At 45.7% G+C, this 14,355-nt stretch overlaps 1 protein-coding gene across 1 annotated transcript in view; it reads right to left on the bottom strand.

The window, feature by feature from the left end:
• Positions 1–1,070: 1,070 nt before the first annotated feature.
• Positions 1,071–14,355, bottom strand: part of RAE1 (ribonucleic acid export 1) — a 19,106-nt gene continuing 5,821 nt past the window's right edge. The window contains exons 5-12 of the mRNA XM_007449450.1: positions 10,668–10,754; positions 9,605–9,691; positions 9,073–9,144; positions 7,930–8,037; positions 5,578–5,684; positions 5,418–5,493; positions 4,637–4,831; positions 1,071–1,524 (exon numbers count right to left, since the gene is read on the bottom strand). Coding sequence (XP_007449512.1) covers positions 1,438–1,524; positions 4,637–4,831; positions 5,418–5,493; positions 5,578–5,684; positions 7,930–8,037; positions 9,073–9,144; positions 9,605–9,691; positions 10,668–10,754 — 819 coding nt within the window. The 3' untranslated portion in view covers positions 1,071–1,437. The remainder of the gene's footprint in view (positions 1,525–4,636; positions 4,832–5,417; positions 5,494–5,577; positions 5,685–7,929; positions 8,038–9,072; positions 9,145–9,604; positions 9,692–10,667; positions 10,755–14,355) is intronic.

Here is a 14,355-nt window from a genome sequence, read left to right as displayed (position 1 = left end):
AAAAAAAAAAAAAAAAAAAAAAAAACTGCGGCTAAACTAAAAGTGATCCATCTATTCTCACCTCCAATGAACGTTGGCTACTGAAATAGCCTGAGCTTGGCTAGAGCTTGGCTCTCCTCATGGCAATCTTTCCTACTCGCCGTATCTGCCGATACACACAGATCGCAGAGTTGCAGGGCTGATTCATAAAGGGAAGGAAAAAGTTAGCTGTAAACAATTAACCTGAATATTAAGACTTTCCTAGTGCACTTTCCTTTCCCTCTCTCAAAAAAAAATAAAAGAAAAAAACAACCAACCCAAAACAAAACTTTTCAGACCAAAAGAACTGGAGAGTTAATGGTCTGAATTCATCTGTGATCTGACTACCAAAGAATTTAAACCATTGAGTGCTGGCAATATCTTTCAGTAGAAAACTTTATTTTGTCTTTTAAGAGTAGGCAAACATGTCTTACAGTATTATCAATACCAGAGCTCCACACTCAGGAAGTTATTTACACACCAGCCCCAAAGAGTAAAGCAGAAAAAGCATTTGGGATTGCAGGGTAAAAACACAACAGACTCTCATTTCAGATACTTACCAATCAGGAATTTTGAACTACATGAAATAAAAAAGCAACACCCCAAACCTATGGCTACTGGGGGCACTAGCTCCAAGCACTTCCCAGGCAGGATACCTGGGTTCTAACTTGAAGGCCACACATGCATCACCCACTTGGGCTTTGCCCACAAAGGCCTGTCACTCAGAACACGAACACCCCTGTTCCAGTCACCAGGACATCTGCCCTGCAGAACTGAAAAGCACTGGAATGTCCAAGACAGGAATGAAGGAAGCAAAAGAAAAACACATTCACACTCTGCCCACCAATGCTTGGAGAGACTGCTGCTAGACAATCGACACAGCAGAAATGCTCCCAGCGCAGGATTTCCTCTCTCCAAAGGGGCAAAATCTCTGCATTTCCCACAGGGCATCTGTAATCACAAATCAAAACCCAATGATGATGCTGAGCAGGGCAACCACTTCAGAGCTAACGGGGTGGGCAAGGGGAGAGACGGACAAAGGGAGCTTAGTAGACAATCTTCTAAATATTTTATTACAAAATACAGTACAGGGCTTGTAGAATGTTTCCCAGTGTTCTCTAATGCATACACTGCTGGAGCGCTGCAAAATACTGGCAGTTGCCCACATGAATCTAAGAACGTCTGTAATAATTTTAATCCCCTTAGAGTTACAGGCAAAACCTGTAACCGGCAGTGGAATGGAGAGATGGACAGTCACTGTGGCTGCCAGGCTCCTGACTGCTGAACAACGACATCGTTTTCTCCAGGGGTTGAAACCCATATCCATGACAACCCACTGAAAGCTGGGACCCAAATTCGTACAGAGGCGAGGCAGAGTGGAGAGAAGACAGCTCGGGACAGCCCACAGGTCTCCGGCCACTACTTCTTATTCCTGGGCTTTAGCTCTTCGGCTGCATTACGCAGGAAAATGTAATTTTTCTTTTGGGGGTTATAAAATTCATGTCCCTAAAGGGGAAAAAAAAACAGTACCTTAAAAATTGATTAAAACTCCGGTTAGCATTTCGTGGGCACTTTTAACATGCCAAGTCCTGTGCTCCATGCATGATGTCTAATCTCTCTGGAGGAATAAAGCAGGTAAATGGAGAGCAATGAGAGTCAAACGCTAAGCAGCAAGTTTAGCCCTCAGGTAAAGGTGAAGGACCTGTGGACACGTGTTCAACGCCCCTAGGAGGACGGTCTTCTACAGACTTGTCTTCTCAGCGCCGAGACTGCTGTCAACCCTCCACCGGGTTAATGCCGAGATGACCCCCCTCAGCGAGCACAGCCTGGGAAGGGGAGGGTGGCAGAGGAGCTGGAGGCTTCTCAGCACAGGAGACTTCTGGTCTGTGACGTCACAGGGAGCGGCGCGAGTCCCAGGATGCGCCATCCCGGACGCGGAGGGAGGTGAAGTGCAGGTGTCAGCGTGCCTGCTTGCGCCTGTGCTGAGGAGGAAGGGGGGCTGTGTGACACTGGGGGAGTCGGAAGCACCCAGCTCAGGCCAGGCTAGAAAGGGCTGGGAACAAGCCGAGGCCTGTGAAAACTGTCCCACAGGGAAAAGGGATGGCAGCCACAAAGCTAAGTGACAATGACAGGACTTATTTTTCAGGAAGACAGCAGAGTGGTGTGGGTAAGACAGATGAGTGGAAACCCGAGGTAACCAAAAGGCCTGGAACAGGGAGGTGGGAAGCGCCTCTGGGTGTGTTCTGCCGCCTGCAGTGCAATGATATGCTTTATTCTCACTCCTTGACAGTTACGCCAAGATAGTTCTAGAAGTTCTGCTCACCCAGTGACCATTAAGTCTCATCGTAATACACAAAGTACAGCTTTTCAGAACAGTTATGCTCAAGCAACAAGGTAATAATATTAATCATATGTGGAGATAACTGTCCTTCAGCTAAGAACAATGGAAAACTCGTAAGCAACTTTTTTTTTAAGTTAAAAGATTATAATTTAAGTGTTCCACGGTTGACATTAATTGCTCAGATGAATTAATTCTGAGTGGCATTCAAAGCGATGAGCTTTGATTTTACACTGCTTACAATTTACAATTATTTTTTCAACGCCTGAAACACACAGAGCCATGAGTGTGATGTGAGTTAAACACGGAGTTTTAATGTGGCTGCAGGCTGAGCAGGTGAAGAGGAGATGATCCATCGAAGAGGCCCACAGGGAAACGGAGGCCTCAGGCCACAATCTGGGTCCAACCCCAGCCAGGCAGAACCAAAAAAGCACACTCTTTGCAAAACTGAGTGCGTGGCTTCCACGGGTGAATGGATAAACAAACTGTGATACATCCAGACACCATGAACTACTACTCAGTAGTTAAAAACAAACGAGTGACACAACAGCAAAAAAGAGTACACAGTATATGAGGCCACCTATATAAAATTCCAGAAAACGCAAATTCACCTTTAATGACAAAAAGCAGATCAATGTGTGCATGAAGGAAAAGATTACAATGATACACACAGAAACTTGTGGGGGAGATAAAAATGTATGTTATCTTGACTGTGGTGAAGGTTTCCTGGGTATATACACAGACACTGAAACTGATCAAACTACACTTTAAATGTGTGCAATTTACTGCCTTTCAATTACAACTCAGTAAAGTTGCTGGAAAAAAAAGGCAGCTCCGCGGCTCACATAAGCAAATGCTCAGAGAGAGTGCGCCTGCCACAGGCCTGAGCAGGCATCACAACAATGCGCTGAGCGGGCAAGATGGACCGCAGGTGAAGTGGGCAGAGCTCCGTGACCGCCCAGCTCTTCTGAGAAAGAGAACCTAAGGCCAGTACAAGACCGACACCCCACTGACTAGGAGGTGTTTGCCTCAAAGAGGAACGAACACAGGAGAAGCAGCAAGCAGGAGGGTAAAGCGGGGGCGGGCAGAATCCACCAGATTTTGATCTCCTAGGTTAAGGTGCTTAGGGAGTAGCCAGGGGCGGACATCCCGTTGGGACCGGAACACCGGAAGAAGTGGGGAGTGAGGTCAGGAGCCAAGTTAGACATGGAAGAGACACCAGCTTAGGCTGGAAGAGCTGCTGCTTCGTGAATGCAGACGCGCCTGGAGGACCCGAAGGAGAACCACAGGAAAAGGCCTGCGCACAAGAGGTGGGCAGAGAGCAGAAGCCACCAGAGATGGCAAGGAGCAGACAGGAGTAGGAAGACAACAGACAACGGAAAGCTCAGCGAAACCAAGGGGAGGGCTTTGTGAAGGAAAGAGGAAGGGATGGACCGGTGCCCAGCACAGACAGCAAGGAAGCTTCTGGACTGGACAAGAACAAAGGCAGCAAGAACCTGACTACAGTCCAGGAAACTGAGGAGGAGACAGAGGTTGGGGAACAAGGAGGGCAGGGGGCCACCACTCTGGACAAGTTGAACAGAAGGGAAACCAGGCTTCTTAACGCCTGTGTTAGAGAGCCGAAGTGTGTGCCTACAGACGGGGGAACGAGACAGGGGACAGGTAGAGAAGAACGAAGGAGAGAGGGAGAGGGAGAGAGACAGAGAGAGACAGAGAGAGAGAGAGAGAGAGAGAGAGAGAGAGAGAGAGAGAGAGCGAGAGCGAGAGCTGTGTGCTGTGTGTGTCTCGGGGAAGGGAGGGGGTCAGGGCCAGGGAAGACAGACACGTGTGGATGTGAACAAGAAAGACACCACGGCTGTGGAACCCAAGTACCCAGGTCTGCTCTCTTTACCATCACACTGGGATGACTCCAAAACACAGCCAGGACCCTGTCAGTCCCTAACTTCCCTCCTCCCCACACAGCAAACAAGCAAAGAGCCAATGCCTCTGGTGGAAGCCCCAAGGCCTTGCCGAGCCCTCTTCACTCTCGCCCAACAACCCCTGGCATCACTGGATGACTTGGACCCCCCAGAGTGGCGGCCGCTGGGTTTACAATGACCAAACACTTGACGTGGACATGTTCTCAGAGAAAGGATGAGAGGGAGGCCCTGCTGTTCCCTTTGCAGGCAGGTGACGGTGACATGCCATTTGCAGACACACAGCGTGTCTGTGGAGGCCTTCCGACTCCAGAGCCTGGCTCTGCTGCCTGAAGGGGCCCAACGCAGGTTTGGGAATTCTCACCTTTGACCAGTCGTAGCTGGAAGCATATGCAAATATGTTTCCATTGTGATTGAAGCAGCAAGCCGATATCGGTTGATCTAACTGTTCCGAAGTTTTTAGTTTTGTTCTGGCATCTTTGTCCCAAAAGCTGAATCTACCATCAGATCCCACAGTTGCAAGGGTGCCATGAACAGGATGGAACGCAATTCCATTTACCTACAAATGATGGATATGTACAATGAGAAGCAGAGGCAGAGGAAGGAGGAGAAATCAGGTTCCCGCCAATGCAGACTTCCTGGTTCAGTCAGGACACAAAATGGAACAGACCGTCAGTTCAGTAGAGCTGGCGGCCCGCTGATGACAGGAGAAACTAGTCCCACTTCCTGAACCAATCGGCAGCCCAGGACTGAATCTCGTTTCTTGTTCAAAACACGAGTCAGCAGAGGTTAATAAGTATGTAAGCTAGTGACACCAAGGAGCGAACCTCAGGAAAATGCCTTTTTCTTTTTCAGCAAACAGCAATTTCTCGGTTTTAGCTAAGTGTATCAGCTGTCTACCAGCACTCATACAGGTGCAAGTCACTCCCCAAAACTCCTAAGCCTGCATTCAGAAACAGAGAGAACGAAGACGGTCAATATGTTCATAAAAACAGAAAACTGAAACCTCTCACGTAAGCCATTTACCTCTGCACGCGAACACACACAATAACAGTGATCTTTTCTGACCCCATAGTGACTCAGCTACCCACCTCCAAGTCTAGTTTCTAGACACATTCTCAGGGTTATCGTTTCTAAAAACGTACCGCGTAAATGTCCTGAGGAGCTGACGTGTTGGTTCCGTTAGATCGATGACATTTAAAGGTGAAGTTATCTTTGGCACTGAAAAACAAAGGCCCAACTTAGTTTTCCTTTTTTAAAAAAAGCCTCAAGTGAAAATCTTCAAGCTGATCAGGCCTCACTTACGGATTTGGGGGGTTGATGTAGTGAATGGCAACTCTCCCCTCAATGCTTCCCAGGGCAAAACCTGTCGGCTTGTTCTGTTTATCTTTAAAAATAGCCACACATCGATGCTACAGTTGAGGGGAAAAAAGTATATCATCACAATGTAAGCTGTAACATTCCATAACTAATGTGACTGTAAACAGCTTTTACCCCATTCTGGGGTTTTGAAAGAACCAGAAACAGTATTTCTCAAATATGGTAAAGAAGATAATTTCTATTCCTCCGGTAAGCATTATTTTCCTTTTACTCAGCCACATGATTTTATGAATACACCTCGGACCAAGTGCTTCCATCCAGGCAGGCACCGTTCTCCCTCTGCCACCCTGAAGGCCCTGCTGTCACTGCAGCGGGGCACGCGGCCCTCGGAGCCCCGCCACGTCCTTTTCTGGGGCTGGCCCCCTGGTGGGTCGGGAGAACACGTCACTTTGACTCACAGCCCACCGCTGACCAGGCGGGCGCCCTCCAGCAAGTCACCCAACGCCCCAGAGGGTCTGCGCCCCCGACTGGAAAAGGGAAGTACTGCCTGCCCGTGGAGCGCACGGGGGCCAAGGGTCAAGCATACAGTGGAGGCGGCCAGAACCTTCTAAACCGGGAGTAAGCTATGCAAAAGCCAGACACTGCACTCGGTCCAACGCTGAGTTTGAGGGCCCAAAGGAGGGTTTCCTGGACTCCACAGAAGATCCCACAGAAACAGCCCACGACCCAGCCTCCAGGGGCAAAGGAACACAGATCCACATTCTTATTGTCATTCAAGAAGAGGTGCATTAAATGTGGACGGAGGGAAGGAGAGAAACAAACAGATCTGAAACCACATGCAGGGCAGAAGTGAGCTTGGTGGTTGATGAGATGGGAGAGGAGGAAAGGAGGGAGAGTGAATCAAGGACGACTCCTGATTTCTGGCTTAGACAACTAAGGGGCGGAGGTCCCATTTAGTGAGATGCAGAGCACACGGGGAAGAGCAGGCTGGGGTGGTGGGGAGGGGCAGGTAAAGACTGCTCACTCGGCAAACACAGAATGCCTTCTACTCAGGCTTGGCTCCAGGTGCCAGGAATGAGGCAGCAACAAACAGAAAATCCCTGCTCTCACTGAGTCTACGCTCTGGTCAAAAAACCAAGATGAGTAAAATCTACACGTATGTATATATAAGACACACACACGTATCTCTCTCTATACAGCCTGGGGAGAATGAGCAGGGAGGATCCTGAGAAGAGGTAACATGATCTGCAGAAAGTGGGTTTGGCACAGGATGCTCTGGGGCTGAGACATGAGGAGGATGCAAAGGAGCTGCCAGACTGTGGGTGTCCTTGTCAGGAGCACAGAGGCAAGGCCTGCTGGGGATCCAAGTCTCCAGCCCACAAGGCGTACCTAAGCAACAACAACGGCCGGCAGATGTAGAGAAGGCAGTGGCCAAGGGCAGACACCTGGAGAACCTCAACATGCAGCAAGAACCAGCAAGGAAGACAAAGCAGCAACCAGAGAGGCAGGACGTAAGAGGCTGGCATTACAGAAACCAAGGACAGAGTTTTAAGAATATGTAATAAGGACAGCAGTGAATGCTGCTGCCACGCTAAGATGAGGGTTGATGAGTATCCACTGGAGCTACAGATTAGAAAGCCATCAGTGGCCATGCCAGAAACAGATTCAGTGGAGTAACGGGGGCAGAAGTCTCAAAGGAGGGCGAGAGATGAATGGGACGTAAGGGAACCAAGAAAGCTCACATAAGACACTTACTTGACTTCAAAGGGAAAAAGGGACAGAGGTGGCAGAGGATGTGGGGGTCAGAAGAGGCTTGTTTCCCAGGGTTGACCTGAGCCTGGTTCAGTGCCAATGAAGTACAAGAAGAGGGGAGATGAGACACAGGACAGAGGCAGGTGGTTGACGACCTAAGGCTCCTGAGAAGGCTCACCTAACAGCTGAGAAAAGGCAGGGAAGATGCAGGTGTAGCCAGAGTTCTAGATGCAGCAGGAGGAAGATGGGGAAGTTCCCAACCATCAGCTTCTATGTTCTTGGAGGGAGTGTCCAGGGGTCTGAAGAGAGTGAAGGAGATCTAAGAATCCGTGGCAGGTGAAGACCAAGCTAAAGACGGAAGCTGTGGATTCACAATGGAACCAATCCACCGAGGTGTGCACCCATTCAGCAACATGCAGCGAACCCAGGGGATGTTTGCAGAAGATGGTATTTACTCACTAAATATTTGTGTTTAAATTCACCCCCTTTGAATGTCGGAAAGTACGATTTCCATATGTGGCCACATGGCCAGATTGCCTGCGACAAGTGCTAAATATGAGCTTCTTGATTTGACTTGTGACTCACCTGATGTTTCAGTGGAGATTCTATCCTCCTGAATTCAGAAGGCTGATTCTCTAACTGATAGACAATCAGTCCCCTCTCTGCAGTTGCCACCACAGCCATAGGATATATCTGGGAAACAGAGGAAAGCAGATACATGCTTAAAGTGGACTGTACTCTTTTTTATACCAAAGTATTAGATCAATTTTTTTTAGAGTCGCAAAAAGTAAGCCTGAATTCTTTTTCAAGTTTAACAGTTCAATGATATTATCACATTTCAAGGCAACCTAGAGAAATCGCATTTGAAAGTAGAACATTCATACCTTTTAGAAGACTCGTTTTTTAAAACTACAAAATATACATTTAGAAAATGTACTGAGAAATAGAGAAGAAATGAACATCACCTCTCTCACCCCATCAAATGATAACTGTTGTTAGCATTATGGTATGTTAACCCCCGTCTTTTTTCCTGAACATTATACAGGTGTGTATATGTATGTTTCTGTATAATGCTGATCCTTTACTCAAAGCGTTTTTAGTGAGCACCGCCCCACACATTTTCCAGAGAACATTTGCAGTGGCCACATATCTAACATTCCCTCAAATGAACCCACCACAGGGTTCATTTAACCATGTCTGTCTTGTTGGCCCACTGGGTCGCTTCCCATATTTTACTATATTATAGAGAACAAAAAACATTTGCATCTTTACTTTTCTCATGATAAATTCCTAAAAGTGGAATTACTGGGGCAGTTGGTATATAACTTCAACTTATTGCTAAACCAACAGAGAAAGTTCTTTACTTTCTAACCCACTCACTCAGAGACAGTCACCAAAGCTCTAGCACCACACCACAAAGTTACTGCCAGTCTTCCTACAGCCACACAGTGCATGTCATTCTGGGGACAGCATGGCATGTGGCTATCTGCGTATGTTCATACAAGTAACTAAAAAAATGCGACATCTAGTTTTCTGTAATTCTGGAACATATGCAGCACAAAAATCTACAGATTTAAGATGACTGAGGCAATCCAAACTACATCCCACATCTATTATTAAAGTTTGAAGGGTTTTTACATTACCCTCTAATTGCAAGATATCATAAGGTAAGAAGTGCCTTTTTTTTTTTTAAAGGAAATAATTATTATTAAGTTAAAAATTCCTTACCATGTCAGCACAGTAACACCTTTCAGGGAGTTGTAAAACCATCATAGGATTTGATGATCGTGTATCCCAAAACTAAAAGACAAAAAAAAAAACAACAAAAACACAAAATCCCAATAAGTGACCATTCAGAGCTAAAGTCCAAACAGTGCAAGAATAAATGTCAGGCTTCCCTGGTGGCGCAGTGGTTAAGAATCCACCTGCCAATGCAGGGGACACGGGTTCAATCCCTGGTCCAAGAAGATCCCACATGCTACGGAGCAACTAAGCCCGTGCGCCACAACTACTGAGCCTGAGCGCCAGAGCCCACGAGCCACAACTACTGAGCTCGCGTGCCACGACTACTGAAGCCCGTGGTCCGCCACAAAAGCCGCCACCACAATGAGAAGCCCACGCACCACAACGAAGAGTAGCCCCCGTGCAGCAACGAAGGCCCAACGCAGCCAAAAGTAAAATTAATTAATTAATTTAAAAAAATAATAAAATAAACGCCAATCTTGGTCAGGCCACGCAGTCCCTCAACAGTATATCATACCTTCAAAGTCTTATCCCAGCTCCCGGTCATCACACAGCTGTAGTTTGGTGCTTTGATCCAATGTATAGTTTTAACAGGAGCATCGTGCTTTCAAGATAAAACCAAAATACACCAAGGTGAATGTAATAATATGCTACACAGCTTTGGTTCTGGAAATTCAAAGAGAAGGAACCTTAAATACTGAGGTCACACCAAAGAGAAACCAAAGGATAGCTCAGCTCTTCCCCATGACCAACACATTCAATGTTAACATCAAGAGCATGTATCTACCTTCCATTCTAACAAAATTTAAATTGATTTTAACCATAATTAACTAGCATGTGAGAGTGAAAGGGGGAGATATTCAGGAAAACTCATGGGGAACTCCACCACAGTTGTATCACTTAGATGACACGCATTAAGAGACTGAGGAGATGCTTCTAGCACACAGTACTGCGATCTCACGGTACGCAACACCTTCCTGAAAATGTCTCAGTGTCAAGAGGCTCTTCCTCACCAGGCCAGACCCTCTGGTTCCAGGTTCTCTCATCTTCCTCATTTCTGCTTTTCTTAGCAGTCTTCACACAGAACCTGCCTGCTGCCCCGAGCAGACTGTAAAAGCTCCTGGCATGTGGAAGGGTCCCTCTTACTCACCGCTCTATCTCTACTCCTAAGGACAGTGCCTGGAGTACCACAGGCATTCATTCAATACAGACTTGTCGAATGAATGTGTGACCAAATGCAGTTGGTACAAGGCAAGCCGCACACGGGGGTCAGAATGCTGAGGATGAGCTATACCATTTACGGGTTTTAATGTCACTAGCTCCTTATTATGCCCTCCCCATCCACACACTACGGAAGACCCATGACAGAACAATTTATGAAACACTAGTTAAAACGAGAATGTGTACAAAATTGGTGTCATTTTTGTGCTACAGAGGTTTCTGGTATATTTAAATCTAATTGATTTGGAATGGTCAAACTGCATCTTTCCTATAATAGAGAATTATTGTAATTAAGGAATCATCGCAACCCTGGGCACCAGCCTTGCCCAGCCTTCCTGCAGAGGGTAAGTTCTTACTACCTGTGCTATCTGTATCGCCTGGTTACTGTTGAGGTCCCACATTTTGGCAGTTTTATCACATGACGCCGTAAATACTTTGCTCCCATCCTAAAATAAAATAGAAAAAAATCTGACATTCTGAGAAAAATAAAACATCTATATGAACATCTAGGTATCAGGCTGAACATACCGAGGCAGGTTTTATTTTGCAATTTTAATTTTTCCAATTATTTGGGGGCCAGAGTATTGCAAGCTACAGTATCATATACAAAACACATTTGCTGCTCTTTTTAATTGTTAATCTTTTCCTAAGAGATAATATGTAAAAAGGTTAAAAAAACTTGAACAGCATTTAGAATTACAGAGTGAAAACGAAGTCTCTCCTGACCCCAGCTCGCCGCTCAGAGGCAGCCATGGCCACTGGCATGTCCTCCAAGAACAGCCTTTGTACATCCTGTATCGATGTGTATTACCTACCAGGAGCCACTTCAAAATTTCTTTCTTATTTTCATCGATTTCAAGCCTTCACAAAAGTTGCAAGAATAATACAATGAATACTCATAAACCTATCACCTAGCTTCACCAACTGTAAACACTTTGGCATGTTTACTGTATCTCTTTCTACCCCCCTATTCCCGCTCTGTACCACATGTACAATCGTGATTACTTTTCAGCTCAGTATCTCATAGCATTCGAAAGTGCATGCAATAAAACTACACTAATTTATGAGTCACCGGTCCAACGTAAACTACAGAATAGCTTAAAAAATTGGCAGTCACTGTACAGTGGTTTGAAAACGCTCACATACAGACTCATACAGCAGGTGAGTCAACGTGAAGCACAAGGTAATTTGAAAACAAAAAGTGCTGAGTTGAAAATTCTAGACCAGCTGTCAACAAATTTTTTTTCTTAAAGGATCATATAGTAAGTATTTTAGTCTTTGCAGGTCAAAAGGTCTCTGTTGCAACTCCGTAACTCTGCTGTTGTAGCTTGAAAGCAGCCATACACATTATGTAAATGAATGATGTGGCTGTGTTTCAAGAAAAGTTTATTCACAAAAATTGGTCATGGGTCAGACCTGGCCCGCGGGCCATAATTTGCTGGCCGCTGCCCTACAGCACTTCATTTCTGGTTCCACAGCTCAAAGATTTACCACCACCTTCCCCCAGCAAAAACTTCTTCCCATTTGAAGTCGCCAGTTCCCCACGTGAAAGAGGACAGAAAACCTTCTTTGTTATTAATGAAGCTACGAGGGCAACTCCACAAATCCTTGGAAAGATGATAATGCATGGAGAGGGATGCCCCGAGACTGGGTGAAACACTGGCCCCTTAGTCTCATAAAATGCCAATCCTACCAGCAGCAGGATGCCAGGCCCCAGTGGACATACTGAGACAGAGGCCAGTCTATCTAACGGCTGGGGCACAGAAACGAGATTCCCAAGTGCTCTCGACTCAGCTCCTCTCAGGTCCACCTGCTGTGGCCAGACTGACCGTCCTCAGACTGCCAGAGAACGACCCTCACCAAGTTTTGGCTTTTATGCCTCAAGCGTTAACTGTGGCTCTTCTGTGCTTCTGTGCCTTTCCACACCTGCCTTTCTCTCCCAGGCTAGCTCCTATTCCTGTAAGCCCCTGTGAGGTAGGCTGTTAACTGCATGGGCTCTGGAGCCAGGAAGGTCCAAGTCTGGGCTCAGCCTTTCACCCCCTATATTCCCTCAAACAAGTCTCTCAACCACTTCCCACAGGTGCCCTGCTAGTCTTTACGTGGCCGAATCTAGCCGTCACTGATTTCCACTACCTGAAATCCTTCTCTGTTTCTCTATGTCTGTCTTAAGAGATCATGAGTTCCATAAGCACAGGATTTACCTACCTCGCCTACTTTGACTTCCACTATATCCCAAATGCTTAGCATACAATAGGTGCCAGACAATTATTTGAACTAAATAATGTTATTACCTGTTGTAAAACTATTATTATCGTCATCTTATAAGTGAAAAAACATACTCACAGAGATTAACTAACTTGGCAAAGTCAAAAAGTGGAGATACAGCCGAAATTTGAACCCAGGCCTGGAATGGATTAGACAATGCTCTAAAGCTATATAAGCAGATGGTTTACTTTTAAGATTCAGCTCAATTCTTGCCTCTTCTGTGGAGCATTCACAGCCCCCTTCCCAAACTTTATAGCTGCCTTCTGGGTTCTGTCTACCCAGCACAGTGCATCCTGCCTCTCTCAGAACTCAGCTCACTGAATTGGAACTCTTCACGTCTATGTCTCGATGCCTCCACTAGATGGCGCACAACTCTAATGGTGACGGAGAAAGGAAATGGGCGGTACACATCTTTGTAAAAGCCAACAGCCTGCTCAGTACCATCTGAGCAACAGAATTCCGGTGTCAGTTAATTCTATTTCTTACCATACTTGATAAGAAACTTACAATTCTGATCTGTTAACTGATCAGTGAAGAAAGTCAGGCAAAATAAATTAGAAATATTTAAAATCTATTCAAGTTGCTATTTTTCTACAGGTAAATTAAAACCATTATTAGTCTCATAATAACCTAATCAGACATGTCAGAAATACATTTTACAGGTAACAAAAATGCTTTAGAGAAGGCTGTCAGAGCTAATGATTAAAATGGGAGCAACTCTGGCTCCTTAACCGTCTCAAAATATTTATAAATAGTAGAATCATTTCCTATTTGAATGCTAAGTAAGATCACATAAATGTACAGTGTGAGTAGTTTGATATTTCTCATAAAGTTAAACATATATTACATATGACCCAGCAAGCCCACTATTAGATATTAATGCAAGAGGAATGGAAACTTATATTCACAGAAAATCCAATATACAAATGTTTATAGCAGCATTATTCGTAATGACCCAAAATGGGAAACAACCCAAATGTCCTTCAGCTGGTGGATAGTGAACAAAGAGTGATACATCCATACCATGGATTACTACTCAGCAGTAAGGAAGACAAACTACTGCCAGATACAACAACCTGGATGGACCTCAAATGCAGTGTGCTCAAAACAGCCTGATTCAAAGCGCTTCTGTTTATGATATTCTAGTAAAGGCAGAACCACAGGGACAGAAAACACATCAGTGGTTTCCAGGGACTGGGGGCTGAGGAGGATTTGACTACAAAGGGCAGGAGGATATCCTTGGGCTGATGGATCTCTTCTATATTTTGACCACAACGCTATGCATTTCTCAAAACTCACAGAATCATACACTAGAAAGGTTCAATTTTACTGTTTGCAAATCGCATCTAATAAAAAAAATTTGCATGAGACTGAGGAGGGACCTTGAGGCTTAGCTTCCTCAGCACAGCTGCCCCAGACTCTCAGTCAGGCCCCTTTGTTTTCTCACTTCTGCAGGGTTCAGCCGTCAGCAGAAGGGAGGAGAGAAAGGCTGGGCTGTCAATCCTGGGCTCCTCCTTTAGGGAGGGGTGGGTGCTCCACAGCTGTGGCTCTTGCTGTGTGACTTCACCATCCCTGCTGCTTTCCTTGTAAATGGTACCTTCATTAAACTCCCCAATCACGCACCCACTTCCCCGAAAAGAAAAATAAAGAAGAGCTCAGAGCTGAATAAACTTGAACACATTTACTTACACTGCTGATGTTCAGGATTTGGGAGGAAAAAGACTTCCAAAAAAACGAACTATTTCAGAAGTTTAATAATGGAAAAGGATTAATTCTTTCCCT

The sequence above is a fragment of the Lipotes vexillifer genome, unplaced genomic scaffold (genome assembly GCF_000442215.2).
Source record: "Lipotes vexillifer unplaced genomic scaffold, Lipotes_vexillifer_v1.1 scaffold524, whole genome shotgun sequence".
Taxonomy (NCBI): domain Eukaryota; kingdom Metazoa; phylum Chordata; class Mammalia; order Artiodactyla; family Lipotidae; genus Lipotes; species Lipotes vexillifer.
This window is presented reverse-complemented; position numbering and strand designations above follow the sequence as displayed.